The 17,152-nt window shown below is 30.2% G+C and overlaps 1 protein-coding gene across 3 annotated transcripts in view; it reads left to right on the top strand.

Annotated features, from left to right (window-relative positions):
* Positions 1 to 133: 133 nt before the first annotated feature.
* LOC134716168 (dynactin subunit 1-like) overlaps positions 134 to 17,152 on the top strand; it is a 44,202-nt gene continuing 27,183 nt past the window's right edge. For 2 of the 3 annotated variants that reach the window (XM_063578967.1, XM_063578966.1), the window contains exons 1-14: positions 134 to 235; positions 3,201 to 3,308; positions 4,682 to 4,797; positions 7,100 to 7,235; positions 7,538 to 7,725; positions 8,561 to 8,593; positions 10,506 to 10,823; positions 11,835 to 11,906; positions 12,313 to 12,420; positions 12,837 to 12,933; positions 14,405 to 14,483; positions 15,052 to 15,211; positions 15,690 to 15,794; positions 16,130 to 16,231. In XM_063578967.1, coding sequence (XP_063435037.1) covers positions 3,206 to 3,308; positions 4,682 to 4,797; positions 7,100 to 7,235; positions 7,538 to 7,725; positions 8,561 to 8,593; positions 10,506 to 10,823; positions 11,835 to 11,906; positions 12,313 to 12,420; positions 12,837 to 12,933; positions 14,405 to 14,483; positions 15,052 to 15,211; positions 15,690 to 15,794; positions 16,130 to 16,231 — 1,617 coding nt within the window. In that variant the 5' untranslated portion in view covers positions 134 to 235; positions 3,201 to 3,205. The remainder of the gene's footprint in view (positions 236 to 3,200; positions 3,309 to 4,681; positions 4,798 to 7,099; positions 7,236 to 7,537; positions 7,726 to 8,560; positions 8,594 to 10,505; positions 10,824 to 11,834; positions 11,907 to 12,312; positions 12,421 to 12,836; positions 12,934 to 14,404; positions 14,484 to 15,051; positions 15,212 to 15,689; positions 15,795 to 16,129; positions 16,232 to 17,152) is intronic. The other variant, XM_063578968.1, reaches the window with a different exon arrangement.

The following is a 17,152-nucleotide window of genomic DNA, read 5'->3' as shown; positions in this document are numbered from 1 at the left end:
CATTTTCTTATTTAAGATTATTTCATAAATGCAACTATCTATTTATTTGTCTTTATTATTTGAAACTTTTATCATATTGATAGAAAACTACTTATAAAATGAAAGTTGACATATATTTTTGGTATGATGTAAGCGGTCTTAAAATAAATTATGAGCAATGCAAGATGTGACAGCTGAGCATTTTTGATCAATGATTATCAATACTAAACATTTTACGAATAGATTGCATCTATAGGTCAGTGTAGTTTATTTTGCAACAATTCTTCTCTACATCCCACTGTATTCAATTTACAGAATGCTCACATTTATTCACAGGTCAGACACTGACTGGGACAGTGCATGATCAGCTATCAGACATGTCTTATTTTTCTTTCAACTCCTAAAAGTCTAGAATTTGAAGTATATGTGTTGCCTTCCTGTATTTTAAAACAAAATATGGTGATAACAAGTCCATAAAGGGCAATTTAAAAAAGTTGTAGTGAATTCTGTGTGTATTTTAATCCCCGCCCGCCCCTCTGAAATTGTCCTACCCCAATTTTTTGGGGGTACATGATTCTGGATTTTGTTTTGTTTCCTATACTGGTAAAAGTGTTGATAATTTTGTTAAATTCAAAATTTTGTGAATTTGTAACAAGGCATTTAGGTGTTTTTCATTTGAGTTTCATATATAAAAAAAAGCTCTTAAAGCAAAGTCAGCTATAAAGGCCCAAAAATGACAATGCAATGTTGAACAATTCAAATCAGTAAACTAACAGCCTTATTTGTGTACAAAAATGAAAGAAAAACAAATATGTAACACATAACACGACAACCACTGAATTACAGGCTCCTGACTTGGGACAGACACGAAGATACATAATGTGGTGGGGTTAAACATGGTAACTTTTAAGTGAAGAAGTCTACTATTACTTTTAAGTGAGGGGGGGGGGGGGTCTGGTTGCAAAAGATGACAATGATTTTTCAGTCTTAATAAAATACAGTACTCTACTCCTGACCCTGTCCCTAGAATTTGAAAGTGTTGCCCCCTCATGAATCAAAATGATGCCACTATTTACTTCTTAAAGTGGGTAAGTTACCAAGATTGGCTTAATACTTCAAGATTTATGTTCAAATAATATGTGACAGATACTTAAACAAAATATTTGGTTCTGACAGTAAAAATTCCTTGCACTTCATGTCACAATAGATTTTAAAAAATTAAGACATTGAAACAAAAAACAATAAGAAGGTGATTGTTTTATGTATTGTCATACTCTTTTGTTATCAGATGTACAAATTTTGGGGAAATCAGATGTTTTATTTAAAATCCAGAAAAAATTACCACTGTAATAGTTCTATCAGTTCTCCAATTGTTGAAGATTTTTCAGTAGAGTAAAATGTAATAGACGAAAAATCAGCCCTTCTGACATCTATATGCTTCCATCAGGATAAAGTCTCATCTTTAATTTATAACACAATTATTGTATTGCTTGTTTAACCCTTTCATCCCCGACGTTGCTTTGAGGCATCGCCTGACGTTGGCCCGACGTTGCTTCAACGCATCGCCTGACGTTGGCCCAACGATGCTTTGAGGCATAATTTCTCGGTATTTTTTTAAATCAGTTTCATAACGAAATGGCGGGGCGCATGCAAGGGAAAATGGACGTAGTCATTGAACGTATTTTGAAATTTGTTTTTATGCTTTGTTCGGTGTAATCGTACTGTTTAAAATAAGAAAAATACTGTTGAAACGTCATTCTTAAAGGGAAGAAATTAATGGCGTCCTCCGTGGTGCAACATGTGTTCAACAGCTGTTTATTTCAATGTTTTACGTTTTGAAAAAGGCCTTCTCCGGTGAAAATTGTAAATGTCAATTCCGTGACCTCATTTGCGATTATTTGCATATAAATGCGGATATGCAGGGGTAATATAATCCAACATTTTGTTGAAAGTTGTGGTTTTCAGATTCGGTTGCGCTAACCTTATTGCTGCTTCGTTACTTCTTTATTTATTTCTGTAAATGGCCATGACACATTTATTTAGTCCAAAATGAGACCGCATGCAAGTCTCCATTTTTGTTTTGTTTTTCAATTCTATTATATAAATATATTGACCTTTAAAGTTGGCCTTCAGTTGACCAATAAAAACGGGGATTCCGTTTCTTACGGTCGTAATGTCATGTGTGATGTCATGTGCTTGCGGTAAAAATAATGTGTATTTTTCGAAGCTATGAACTCATTTATATACGATTTTATTTTTTTAATAAATCGTTTGAAACGTAAAATAAAGTGGGAAAAAAACATCCTGTCTTGAAGGTTAATCAGAATCCAAATTAAAAACATGTGTCGATGTTCCATCTAACACTTGTTTTCCTGGTGGTTGAGGATTCTTGGAACTCATTTGCATATTATTACGATTTTATATTTTCACAAATGATAGCTAATAACACGCTTATGTGTTATAAAAAGAGGCAAACCGAGTATGTGTCACATAGAAGATTAGTTGTTCTTCAAAATTTTCTAATAAATAAATACTCAACAACTGTTTTCGCAATTACTTGCATTGAACGTTAGAATGTGTATTCGCATTTCACTTTATTTTTAACTCTGACCTTATATCATCCAATTAAAACTCGGGGTTCCCTTCTTAATACATGTAATATATCATGTGATTTTAATATGTCGTCTGTAAACAAATAATAAAACTGAAATGTCCGATTCTTCAGACGAGGAATTCTTCGGTTTTGAAGCCGATGAAATTCAGCAGGCTGCTCAACGGTACGAGCAATTATTAATAGATCAAGGAATAGGTGATGATTTTGAATTCAATTCTTCAGGGAATGAGTCCGAGGACTCAGAAACAGAACCTATCGATGATACCATTCCTATTTATAATATCAATGACCAAGTAGTCCCAGATATAGACAATGTTGGAAACAACTGGCATCACAATTTTGATATTTATGAAAGGGGTTTACCTCATTTATTTCAACCTAGAGGTCCAGTTCAATCCGGTAAGGAAAGTAAATATAATTTCAATAGATTTTAAGGTAACAAAAATTAAAATATTGAAAACAAATCTTAATATGAATTTTCAATAAATTCAGCCTCAATTAGTTTGCAAACTTTATTAATTTTGCATGTAATAATGTTTTGAATAATGTACATGTACTCAGTATTTATATTTCATGTACATGTATTTATTGAGATTATGATTAATAGGAAACATGGCAGATGAAAAACCCATAAAGGTTGGAACTAGAGTGGAGGTAGTAGGGAAGGGAGTTACTGGTAAAGTTGCCTACATTGGTTCTACTTTGTTTTCCAGTGGTAAGTTTATTATGAATATTTTAACACAAATAATCACCAAAAATCATGTTTTAATTGTATTTAAAGGTATTAATTTTATTAGCTCACCTGGCCCAAAGGGCCAAGTGAGCTTTTCTCATCACTTGGCGTCCGGCGTTAGCTTTTACAAAATCTTCTCCTCTGAAACTACTGGGCCAAATTTAACCAAACTTGGCCACAATCATCATTTGGGTATCTAGTTTAAAAAATGTGTCCGGTGATCCCGCCAACCAACCAAGATGGCCACCATGGCTAAAAATAGAACATAGGGGTAAAATGCAGTTTTTGGCTTATAACTCAAAAACCAAAGCATTTAGAGAAAATCTGACATGGGGGTAAAATTGTTTATCAGGTCAAGATCTATCTGCCCTGAAATTTTCAGATGAAACAGATGAATCGGAAAACCCGTTGTTAGGTTGCTGTCCCTAAATTGGTAATTTTAAGGAAATTTTGCTGTTTTTGGTTATTATCTTTAATATTATAATAGATAGAGATAAACTGTAAACAGCAATAATGTTCAGGAAAGTAAGATTTACAAATAAGTCAACATGACTGAAATGACACCCTAAGGAGTTATTGTCCTTTATAGTCAATTTTTAGCAATTTTTTTAAATTTTTACTTACATTTTCCACTGAAACTACTGGGCCAAGTTCATTATAGATAGAGATAATTATAAGCAGCAAGAATGTTTAGTTAAGTAAGATGACAAACACATCACCATCACAAAAATATAATTTTGTCATGAATCGATCTGCTTCCTTTGTTTAATATTCACATAGACCAAGGTGAGCGACACAGGCTCTTTAGAGCCTCTTGTTACAATACGAGTGCTTACTTTATACTTAATAAAATAAATTGATATTCTGAAACTAAGAACTCTCCATGTATTTGGAGTGTTGAACACTCTCAAACATGATTAATCTGGTAACATTCTTTCAAAGACAGGAACCAAACTAGTATTCCAGTGATAGTGGTTGTCTTGGTTCCTGTATCATCATGTATGGCATAATATAAAAATCTTTTTAAGCTAGGTATTATAAAATAACTTTACAAATACAAATGTACATACAGTGACAGCTTTCTATATTGGGAAAAAAGGGTTTTTCTGATAAATTTTTAAATCTGTGATTGTGTCATAAAAGAGGGACAAAAGATGCCAGAGGGACAGTCAAACTCATAGATGAAAATAAAAGCAACACAAAACCCACCAAAAACAGGGTGATCTCAGGTGGTCCAGAAGAGTAAGCAGATCCTGCTCTACATGTGGCTCCTTCTTGATCACTTTTTTATTTTAAAGAAGAAGATATATATTATTTGTGTGATGTGTTTACAATGTATTATATTCTTATTTAAGGGAAATGGATTGGTGTTATTTGTGATGGAGCCAAAGGTAAAAACAATGGTACAGTACAAGGCAAGACTTATTTTACCTGTGAAGATAACCATGGAATATTTGTTAGACAGTCACAGGTAAAACATTATCATATAGCATTGGAAAGAAACATACAAATGTATATATTATCAATAACTAGTGTCAAGTTTGAACTATTTATAAAGGAAAAATACTTATAAACTGGTGAGGAAAGAAAAGATAAGTTGATAAGCTGTATACCTTTCCAGTTATCCACTGTGTTATTTCATGGGTCTGTATTTTTAATGATATATTTTTTCTAGCGAGTTTCAAATAATACACATACATAATCTTTAATTTATAGGACAATATATGCTGCATATGGAATATATTTGTATTGAAATTAATTCCAATTTTGTTGGAAATTGCTGTGGCTTATACATGTACACCATCTTTTTTAAGGCAAGAAGTGAACAGTTTCAAACTAAGTTTAATAATAAGATTTTGCACTGTAGTTACGACGTCAGGTTTGTAATCCTTAAACAATATTGCAAGGCATCATTGCTATTATTGCCATTGCTGTTTAAAGATTATCAGATTTAGTTATTGAAAAGCTTTTCAGTGCTTACTGCTAATTCAGTTTAGGATTTTTATCAAAAAAATTAGTAAGTTTAATAAATTAAGGAATTATTGATATAAATCTTCTATTATTCTATCCCTCAAGTATCTTATGTGTTTTCATTATAAATTAATATGTATTCTAAATAGTAAAAATTGAAAAAGATAATAATAAAAATATATATATATGATATACAATGATATATGGTAACTTATTTCTTCTACATTTAATCATAGACAATCTGTTTCCATGAAGTGATATGAAAATATATTTTTGTCATTTTGCTGGCTCCTAAGTATTTTGTTATTTTCACTGTTGATTTTCTTTACAAAAGGGCATGTACATATTACAACATGTATTTGTTGTTCATATATTCCTATACTACTTATACTTGATTCATTCAATTGCTTCTTTTTTTTCCTTTGATACTGAAAAAATGTTAAAACATTTGAGTATTATAACCAAAGGGAATTTACTAAGATTTTCAGACTGGCATTTCTATGATTCTATGTAAGTGTTTCAGCAGAAATGATGTTTTTTCCTCTCCCTGCATTGTCATAGAGCTTTCTAAAACTCCGCAGTCTTCTTTAAATGGTTTGTCTTCTGATAAACTAACAAATTTCGTCTTAAATTTTTCAGTTGCTTTGAATTTTGAGGAAGCTATTATTTTTAGGTTAGAATTTTTAGCACAATTGACCTTTTGCTTTTGCCATCACTTGGAGTCATTGTCGTCCTTGAACTTTGTCATTTTCATCCCAATTACTTGGCACAAATGGTGTTTGGAAGATCGAAAACAAAATCCTCATTTGGTTCAGATCAAGTCAAATGTTGTTTTTGGAAACTAAACTTTTTACAGATGACATTTGAAATGCTAAATTAATTTATATCTAGATGCGGGTTATAATAATTTTAGCACGAGTGATGTTTAGAAAGACAATTATAAAATATTTTCATAATGTTATGATTGGACGAAAAGCATAGCCATCAGAATAGATTGGTAAATTTTCAATAGTCTCTGCTACTGAAACTTCAAGGTGAAATATTTTCTTGTACATGTTGTATTAAAGCAATTTCAAAATTATTTTTCAAAATATATTTGAAACTTAAAAGATTGATAACTAGGAGATCCTCCTCAAGATGTGTTAGTGTTATAGTATTTAATTTTACTGAAAGTGATTTAGGTGTGAGATTCAGGCAAATTAGAGTTTCTAGTTAATTTGTTATTTTTTCATGCTAGAGGTCAATAGTTTGGTGACTGAATTAAATTCATTAAGATTGATCTGAAAAGGTAAACCAGAGAATGAGTATAGTTAAGCAAGAGGTTTGGAAGATTGAAAAACCAGTTTAATACACATATCTGTGCATCCAGTATTAGTTCTTGTTATATTATTATTAACCTTTGCAAAAAATCTAGGGATTTGAGATTCGATTGTTTTAAGACAAATTTACCTTTTTTTATGTGCTTTCTACATGATCTATACAAATGTTCTATTTTGAAAGAAAACATTCAGTAATATTTCAGATAATAAAAGAGATAAATGCATTTTTTTCATTATTTCAGCTATAATTCAATGGGTAAAAATTGTATTCAAAATTTTACCAAAATTTGTATGATCTGTAACTTGACCTTAGAAACAACAGACACTTACAAAAAACCCAGAATTTAATGAAGGTATCATATCAACATTATTCTTAAAAAATAGTCTAAACTCTCCAAAATAATACAAAATTGAATATATCTGATATGTTGAATATTTTAAAACGTCAATCATATTCTAAAAGTAGTATTTTGAATATTACAGATAGTATCTATTGATGATGATACTAGTAAGTCTCCTGCACCTGAACCACACCAGACTCCAGCAAAACCTGCTTCAACAGGAATACCTAAGTCAGCACGCAAATCTGGTCTACGTCCACCAAGTTATGCTGGAAAAAGTAAGAAATCTAATACAAATGGTATAAATTGGATTTAAAATGAAATGGTAGAACAAGTAATTCAAGAATTCAGTTAAAAAAAGATATTCAATGAGTGATAGAATAACTCGTTATGTCAGGAATGTGTGGAGCACATGAATGTATTATCAAAGTTGATCAGTCACAAGAAATTTTCTTTTTCTTTACATTCAAATGAGTTTCAGTTGAAGTTGGAATACATGTAATCCTCATCAAAGACTATTAAAAAAAAAGAAATTTGTTTATGCTTAGTTTAGTGAACAAGGTGTGCTTTATAATTTAAGGTACAGAGAATTTAGCTGAGGCAACACCAAAGAGAGCACCAAGTGTACCATCTGACTTGTCTAGCGTAGGACAGACTCCTGGTTTAAGTAAAGACAAGCCTGGCTCTATGACAAGATTACCACAACGTGGTCATGGTGGTAGTAAAGAGACTTTGTCAGCTGTTGAGAAACCATCAGAATTACCCAAGGTAATCTTGTAATGAAATTTTGATCATACAATTTTGAATATTGTCAGTTTTCATAGTTCAAGAGAAGAATATTAAATTTTTAAATTTAAAGGAGGAATTTTATAGGTATACAATTAATTTATGGGCTGTTCTACATGTGAAATGAAAATATAAAAAATGAATTTCATCACAAAATGACAAGTAAAGTTCCTTGAGAGAATGTGTGAGGAGACTTATGGTGGTACCCAACATAATTTTCATAAAATTTTGACAAAGTATTTACTTTGACCCTTTTGCAAAAATATAAAATTTTCAAAAATTTGAACTAACCATTTTATTAGAAAAATTACACTGGTTATATAGCAGTTTGAAGAACACTAATTTGATCATTGAGAATATTCCCTTAACAAACCAAAGAAATTAAAACGTTTAGCTGATTTTACAGAGTTATCTCCCTGTAGTGTTAGGTTCCAAGATAAATTTTCGTATTTCAAAGTCAGTTTGATTAATCAGTACTGCATTTAACCATGCATTTAATTAAAATGGCCAAACTTGTTGAATGTGTTTTTATTGTTTTTAAGTTAATTTTAGCTTGAGTAGCTGACTATTAGCATGTATTTCAGAAAATATAAGTCCTGTAATAGAGGCTATTAGGGATGAAGGTCAATAAAAAGATTTTTTTTTTATTAGACATTGATACATTATACATATCCTTCCATTTCTATCATATAAATGGAAAATTCAAAATATTTACTTTTACTACATGTATCTTGTTGTAATTGAATGTCGTTGTGAATGCATGTCACCGTTAACGTTAACGAGTGATTTTGTAAAGTTTATTTTGTTTGTGTAATAGATGGGTATGTACAGATCACCTGCAATGTATAAGGTAAATTGTGTACAAGTACCTATAATCTGTATTCTTCTGTGTTGTATTCAGGTTCCCAGATACAGTGTGCAGAGGTCATGAAATATGCCTTACTGCTTGACGTGTGGGGAAAATTTGGTTCAATCAGACAAGTATTCAAAATTGTCTGACCATATTTTTGACAACTTTTTTTCTTCTATTTTCAATATCTGCCAGGCAAATTTTTTTTCTTTTTTTATTAGATGTCAAACACAAAATTCAATATTTTGAGCAGACTTTGTGAATTGTATTACACAAAAGTTGGTATCTTTTGCCTCTCTTTTGAAATACTTTCATTATTAGGAAACTTTGAAATTATGCATGGTTTGAAGTAATGCATATATTCCTGAATACATCACAACATCTTATTAACTTACTATAATACAAGATAAAACTATACTGCATGAATTTGAGAATTATAACATGATATGTTATTATGACATTAGCATGTTTTCACTGCAAATTCCCTTTGGATATTGTCAACAGCACCAAGTTATACTAAATACTAAATACTTAAATAATAATGATTAACTGGGGATAACACAACACATTACAGTTTTACCTTTTTACCTTTTCTGTAAGAAAAAGATGACAAATAAATTATAATCCGGGTTTGAAATTAAAAATGCCATCAGTTAACATGGTTAAGTTGATATTCTTTTAAAAATGAAATTTAATTTAAAAGTTGACCTCGAAATATCATGAGTATTTGAAAATTATTGATATTCTTTTGGAAATGAAATTAAATTGATTTTGACCTCTAAATATCACGGATTATTGGAAATTATTGATATTATTTTGGAAATGAAATTAAATTTGAAGTTGACCTCTAAATATCATGAATTGTTCTTTTTTGTTGCCATAACTTTCATATCCATTTAATTCTCTATCATAGAGTACTATTTTAAAATAATAAAAGTAGTAATAATATTTTATTTGTTTATAGAAGTACAAGTTATATACACTGTATTTAGATATTTACACATATTGCTGAATGCTTAGAGTATAGAGTATAGTTTGAATTAGATAATTAAACATTCTACTTTTTAAAATAAACTTGATTTCAACTTAAAACCATCTATATACATGTATCTATATATTTATATGTAAAAAGTGTTCAAAGATAACATTAAGGTTGTTTCTGCTAAAGCTAAAATGAAAAAAAGTTGTTGTCATGCAAGGTTGTCTAAATTTAAAAATACTTTTTAATTGTATAGAAGAAAACTTAAGACATACAGTTTTGTAATCAGCTGGTTTAAAGTATTTTATTGGCAATAGAATATTGACATGAAAAAATATTAACATTTTTTTGTAATTATTATATAACTAACAAGAGGTTTTGAGATTTCTTCAAAAGATTCTAACTTTTCTTAATATTTATGATTAATGCTTTTTAACATTTTGATATTCTTGAAGAAATAGAAATAGATTTAAGAGACGACATTTATATATTCTATTGGTTAAATTTTATTTTTCTTGAAAAAAATAAAAAATGTTAACTTACAATTTACCAATAATATGACAATGCTAACTTTGAGATGCAGCAGAGTGTAATAGAGCAAGTGCTTGTTAATTTGTGATGTGGTAGAATTTGATGTGGCAAGTGCTAATTTTGTGATGTAGTAGAGTCTAACATGAAAAATGCTAATTTTTCTATGTAGTAAAATTTAATAAGGCAAGTGCTAATTTGGAATGTTGCAAATAAACCATTCATGGATTTCTATCTATTCACCATTAATAGCATGATGTAAAACCTTTCAGCCATCTTGGAATGTTGCTTTTGATAGTTTTTGTCTCATTGTTATGTTTTAATTTCATGCAGCAATGTGAGATAAATAACAGGAAGCATGGTCTTTATATAACTTATATAAAAATCTCTGATTTATACTTTCAGCAAATGACAAAAGAGTCCAAGAGATTAAGTCTTTCTTCAGAGAAAGTTGTCATGGATACGAGTAGAATGGCAATGTCAATGGAAGGTGCCATTCCTGATACTAAACGTCCGAGCATTACACCTGATGATACCAAACGTATGAGCATGAGTATGTCAGCAGAGGGCAGTCTAACAAACATCCAACAACTACAGGAGATGGAAGGATTAAAGGCAGAGATCAAAGATCTTAATGAAAAGCTTGAGACTTTGAAAATTAAACGTGGAGATGATAAAACAAAACTCAAAGAGTTTGAAAAAGTCAAAATACAGTTACAGCAGGTGAATGATTAGACTAAGTTGATAAATTATTTAGAATTTCATGTGCATGCATATGTATGTCATTGCAAAAATGAAAACTAATGAAAGTATTATCATTCAACATATTTTTCAGTTAACATGATTGAATTTTGCAAAGGAGTAAGGTCCGGTAAGGGGCGATTTTGGCCCCAAATTTCAGTTTCATCTAACGAGATATTTAGGACGCTTTTTAAACACTTAAGTGTCTATTTCAATTGATTCTATTAGTTAATGTAAAAGATTTTAACTGATTCAGTCATTAAAAAACGCTCCGATTGAAGCTTAAAGATGAAAAATCTATCAAATATGCCAAAAACCGTATTTTTTCAGATGGTTTATGTCAAAAATGAAAGTGGCCGCATCTGTGTTCAACCTCAACCTTTATATATATTATGTGTTATCGTCAAATACAACTTACATTTCAATATTATGAATGAACACGAATGCGGCCACTTTCATTTAAGACGGAAACCGTCTAAAATATAGCTAAAATGCTATAATTGTGAAGATTTCGGTAATTTAACATGACTTTATGATGCTAGTACACGATATATGGGCAATGTATTGTCAAGAACAGCATATATTTATGTAACAGAAGCATTCTACTTGCAAAAAAATAGCTAAAAGATTACATTTTCACAATTTTGTAAAACTACTAAATTTTAGGGCCAAAATGCGGTCTTACTGAACCTACTCCTTTATACTCTCAACAAGCTTAACAGTAATAAATAAAAAAATAAGGACTGTCTGCATTTGGAAAGACAAAAGCTATAAAACAATCCCAGATTCTTTCAAGTGAAAGAGACTTACAGATCCAGTGAATTACATAAATAGTCTAAATGTTACCTAGTCACAGCTTGATTGACCTTTCAGTATTCACATAATTTAATTTTTCTGTATATTTTTAATTTATACATTGTATATGGCATTGAAAAGTGATAGTGTAAGTTTTATTGATTTCATATTCATAACTCATTTCTCTGTACATTACAGCTGCAAGAGTACAAAGTTAAAGCCCAAGAATTACACAAAGAGACACAACAACATCTACTAGCTGCAAAGAAGGTAAAGACATTTTAATACATTGTACAACACAGTTATACACCTTTTTCACAAAAGATATTTGATATTAAGTTAGACTGAGTTGTTTGTGATTTGAGACTGATTTTGTTTCATAGGCTATTTTTATGAATTACCTTTTTCAATCTGACATATCTGCCTCAAACAAATGTTATGAAACATATACTTAATGCTTATTACCACACAGATAAAGTTCAATTTTGGGTGGTGGTGTTTTCTTGTTCTTGAGTTAAGTCTCTTTTCAAATGAAAAAATGTTGAATTTGTCGTTTCTGCACTCTAACTCTGCCTCTTCTAAATGTCATCCAAAAGACTATCAATATAAAATTTATAATCTTTAAAGCTGGCAAGACATTTCACGATGTTAATTCTTGTTTTTCTTTCACACATAGGATGCTAAAGATGTACAGGAGAGCTTTGATGCCTATAAAGATGAAATGACAGACTTATCAGAAACAGTGGAAATTGCTACGCTTGATAAAGAAATGGCTGAGGAGAAAGTAAGATTGGCAGTTGAATGTCGGAAAAAAAATTACTATAGATTTAAACAAAGATTATCAAACTAATAGTTTCATAAAAATCTAATAAATGTATAATTGTAATGCTATATTAAGTCTTCATCTTCAAGGAAAGTCATTGATAGTATTCCTTTCAGAGAGATTACAGTTTAATCTATATTCTTTGAGCCTTTGCATTGAAAATAAAAATAATTATAGATTTGTCACTTTTATGAGTTATTAAGTACTTTATTTGTCAAATAATATACATGTATTGAAGATTAAATATGATGAATAAATTAGTATGTTGGCAATTTCAGGTCAATTACCTTTCTGTAACATTTACTCTGTTTTAATATAGAATGTATATTTTATATATCATACTACACATTTAAATGACATAAATATTTTTTTCCCAGTCTGAAGGTTTACAACAGGAGGTAGAAAACTTGAAAGAGAAAGTAGAAGAACTGACAGTGGATCTTGAAATCCTCAGAAGTGAAATTAGTGAAAAGGGTAAGCATTATATGTATAGAATAACATTATTTCCATAGCAATTCAATACATGCAGTAACATGTATAGATTATCATTAAAATGCACTTAAGGTCAAGTGACAGTAAATGGGCTATGTCACAGATTTCAGTAAAATTTGGCATACAACTCTGGCTCGATGAACTTCAACTGAAAATCGAAAAATTATGTATTTATCTCAATTATTATTTGAAATATTACTGTTTGAATTCTTACAAAATGGGTGAACGTTTGTATAGAAAGCACATAAAATCGTCGAAAACCCTTCTAAAATTTGTCTTAAAATCGCCGAATCTCTAATTCTACTCCATAGATTTTTCTTAAAAAACTATATGTTGTTGATAGATAAATTCCCGTTATAATGATGCAAAATAAAGATAGGGTCACCGACTTCGTTTTTACGGTATACATCTTTCAAAGTTGCGTTCTTTGTGAAAAAATCCAACAAAACGTCGAAATAATCGTAACGTTATCGCGTATCAGGCCGTAAAACGTTGATTTTTGACGTTTTTCACTACAAACAGGGTATCAAATTGATTATTAGACAAAAAACGAATTCGGTGACCCTATGATTATTTAATATCATTAAAACAGAAATTTATGTGTCAACAATATATAGTTTTTTAAGAAAAATCTATGGAGTAGAATTAGAGATTTGGCGATTTTAAGACAAATTTTAGAAGGTTTTTCGCCGATTTTATGTGCTTTCTATACAAATATTCACCCATATTAAAAGAAATCACTCTGCAATTTTTCAGATAATAAAAGAGATAAATGTATTATTTTTTCGATTTTCAGTTGTAGTTCAACGAGCCAAGGTTGTATGCAAATTTTTAGCAAAATCTGCGACATAGCCCATTTACTGTTCCTTGACCTTAAATAAAATGTACCAAAATGATGATCAATGCTTAATGTTTAATATAACAAGATGGGTGTAAGCCGCTTTAAGGTAGTAACATTTGTCACAATCCACTAGTGTATAAATTTAAAATAAATGTTATTACTAATGGAGAATTTTATGGTTAGAGAGGCCTTAATTCTACATTATATTTCTCTCTGTAGCATAAGTTTCAAATAAATATTAATACAGTGTGTTATAAACTCTGTTAGAAAAATATTGCAAATTAATGTGATATGTAATTAATTATTTTACAAACAGAATGATATTAGGAAATATAAACTAATGATGGCAATCTTATTACAATACAGATCTTATGTCCATACCACCTTATAAGGATCTGCTAACACTATGTTCTACTTTCTGTTCTATTATGTAATTCCTGCTAACAAATGTTTGAAGATTTGTATCATTACAACAAAAGCAAAGGATCTCTAGTTCTTTAAAACAGAAAGTAGAATTGAAATTTGTTGGATCATTGTGAGTGAAGTGTGGACACAGATTATGTATTTTTATCAGATTAGAGAGAAGACTGACTATAACTAATTATATTTTAGGAACAGATGGTGTAGCATCCGACTACCAAGTTAAACAGTTAGAACAGCAGAATGAGAGATTAAGAGATGCTCTTGTTAAGTAAGAATTAGATGCAGATTTGTGTAAACTGTAGTATTCACTGGGGTTGGGAAGTGGAATAGAAATACCATGAAATTTATGCTGAAGGTTTAGATCTGCATTTTCCATGTTCTGTTCATTTTGTAATATGCTTTTAAGCCTTTTATTTTTACTGTTCATTTTTTTTTAAATTTTAATATGTAGGTTTAATTTACTGTGGATTCATTTATTTTCGTGGGTATCAATTTTCCTGGATTGACGAAACCAGCATTTTCATGGATATTTGATTTCGTGGTTTTGCAAATATCTGCACACAAAGCCTACAGGAAATGTGTAATTCATTGAACATTTGAATTCGTGGTTCACCTGTACCCATGAAAACCACAAAATTTGGTATCCAACGAATAATAATGAATTCACAGTATGCTTATTTGAATTTGCATGTAAGCTGTCATGTTGAAAATTAAAGTTTCAAAGTTTTTCCTGTTTACAGAACTTTTTATATTTGACCATTGGAACCTAAGAAAAGTAATGAAGTATACTTATAATGCAAATAAAATTAATGCTCAGCAAATATGTATTTTATCAGAATGAGAGATTTATCAAACCAAGAGAAGAACGATGCTGCAAGGAAAACCAAATTAAATGAAGACATGTTGAAAGAGTTAACAACATTAAAGAAAGATAAGGAAAAGTTACAGACTGAAGTGGCTTCTCTCCAGGCTGAGATGATTGACTTAAAAGATCAGGTATATAGTGTAGTATAATTATAATCAAATTCACATTATAAATGCTGCTCATTTGGTTTGGAATATTGCAAAAATCTCAATGCAAATCGTTTTGGTGGAGAACAATGTTTAGTATTACAAAATAAAGTTGAAATGTAAAGAAATAACCTTAAAAGAGGGGCGAAAGAAACCAGAGGGACATTCAAACCCATTGATCGAAGATAAAATGACAACTCCATGGCCAAAAAAGAAAAAGACAGACAAATAAATAATAGACAGACATAACATAGAAAACTAAAGACTAAAAAACTTATGAGCTGCATTTTATTTTTCATATATGAACTGTTGATGTTATTCTTAATGTCAAATAATGTATTAACTTTAACTGAAATTTTCTATATTTTATTAGATTTTTATACAAGTAAAAAAATAAAAACTTCTGATTACTAAAAGTAATAAATGTAGCAGTCCCTTAAATCTGTCTAAATATTTTTACAAGGTGGATGCTGCTTTGGGTGCAGAAGAAATGGTAGAAACTCTGACAGAGAGAAATCTGAAGTTAGAGGATAAGATACAGTCACTTGAAGAAGAAATGGCAGATTTGGTAAGATGAATTATGTGTAACATAGAAAAACTTATTCTGAAACTAATTTTTTTCAGGTCAACTGATAACACTGTTTAAAAGAATTGTAATTAGAACAACAATATATAAACATTCTGGATAATCTGTTTAAAAAGAAATTTCAGATTTAGATGCAATGAACAGGCAAAAAATTTAATCATTGAATGTATACTTCAAAAACAGAGATTTAAATATGATAAAAACTGCAAATACAGAATTCATTTCAACACTTATTATATTTTGGGGCAATTAAATTATTGCAGTGATTGTTCTGTCCCACACTTTGATATAATAAAGTACACCTTTATTTCTTACAGGAAGCACTTCATGAAATGAATGAAGAATTACAGGAGAATGCACGAGAATCAGAGCTAGAACTGAGAGAAGATATGGACCTGGCTAATGGTAAAGTAGCTGAGGTATACATATATATTTATATTGAGTATCTGTATGAAAACTTGTAAATAAATGTCTACTTAGGCGGAGAAAAAAAAGAGCTGTGTTTCCGGTAACCCGACCGACCCTGTTTTTTAGCCCCGACCCTAACTTTTTTATTGGATCTTCCTGAGACTACTATAACACAGAGATTGGTCACTACCGATTTATCGTGTAGTGTGAGTCTCCACCTTTTCAGCTACGTTAATATAACGTAGTTTCGTATTCAATCGTAGTTTCGTATTTATCAGTAGCAGACGACAAATTTCATCACCTAATCACCGAGACTACTAATTGTCTATTTCAGTATCGGATATAATTAAAAATAAATCATAAAAAAAATTGAATTAGAGGGAAAAAGAAAATAAATTATTAATATTTTCGTTTAACTATTCATATCTAGATATTTTTAATCAGTTTATAGTTCGTTAATAAATTTTAATTATGCGGCGAAAATGCAAATGTGATTAATCTTATCCATCTTAAAGTTTGGTACATTGTTTTGCTACAGGTCCGTTAATTGTATCTAATAAACAAGTATTTTACCTGTAAAGACAGGTAGTCTCAATAGCATGGGAGGTGAATTTGTTTCACAGCTGGGTGCCCTCAAGATACACGAGGCTCCGTTAATTGCAATAAACTTGTATACTTGTACAAGGTATTTTTACAGCTCACTACGAGTACCCATGTTACATATTTATTGCAGTAAACCTTGTCAATTACCATCGTTGCACTGGAGGTAGGATTCAGGAGGGTATAAATGGGGTTTTACAATGTTCAAAAAACATGTAGAGAATGGAGAAAAATGGACCGTCAAATAAAGAATAGAGACTAGAAACTAACTCGGTGTTACAATTTAAATAGAGAATAATTACACAGAAATAATCAAATCAAATATTTTATTA

Source organism: Mytilus trossulus, chromosome 4, assembly GCF_036588685.1.
Source record: "Mytilus trossulus isolate FHL-02 chromosome 4, PNRI_Mtr1.1.1.hap1, whole genome shotgun sequence".
In the NCBI taxonomy this organism is placed as follows: Eukaryota; Metazoa; Mollusca; class Bivalvia; order Mytilida; family Mytilidae; genus Mytilus; species Mytilus trossulus.
This window is presented reverse-complemented; position numbering and strand designations above follow the sequence as displayed.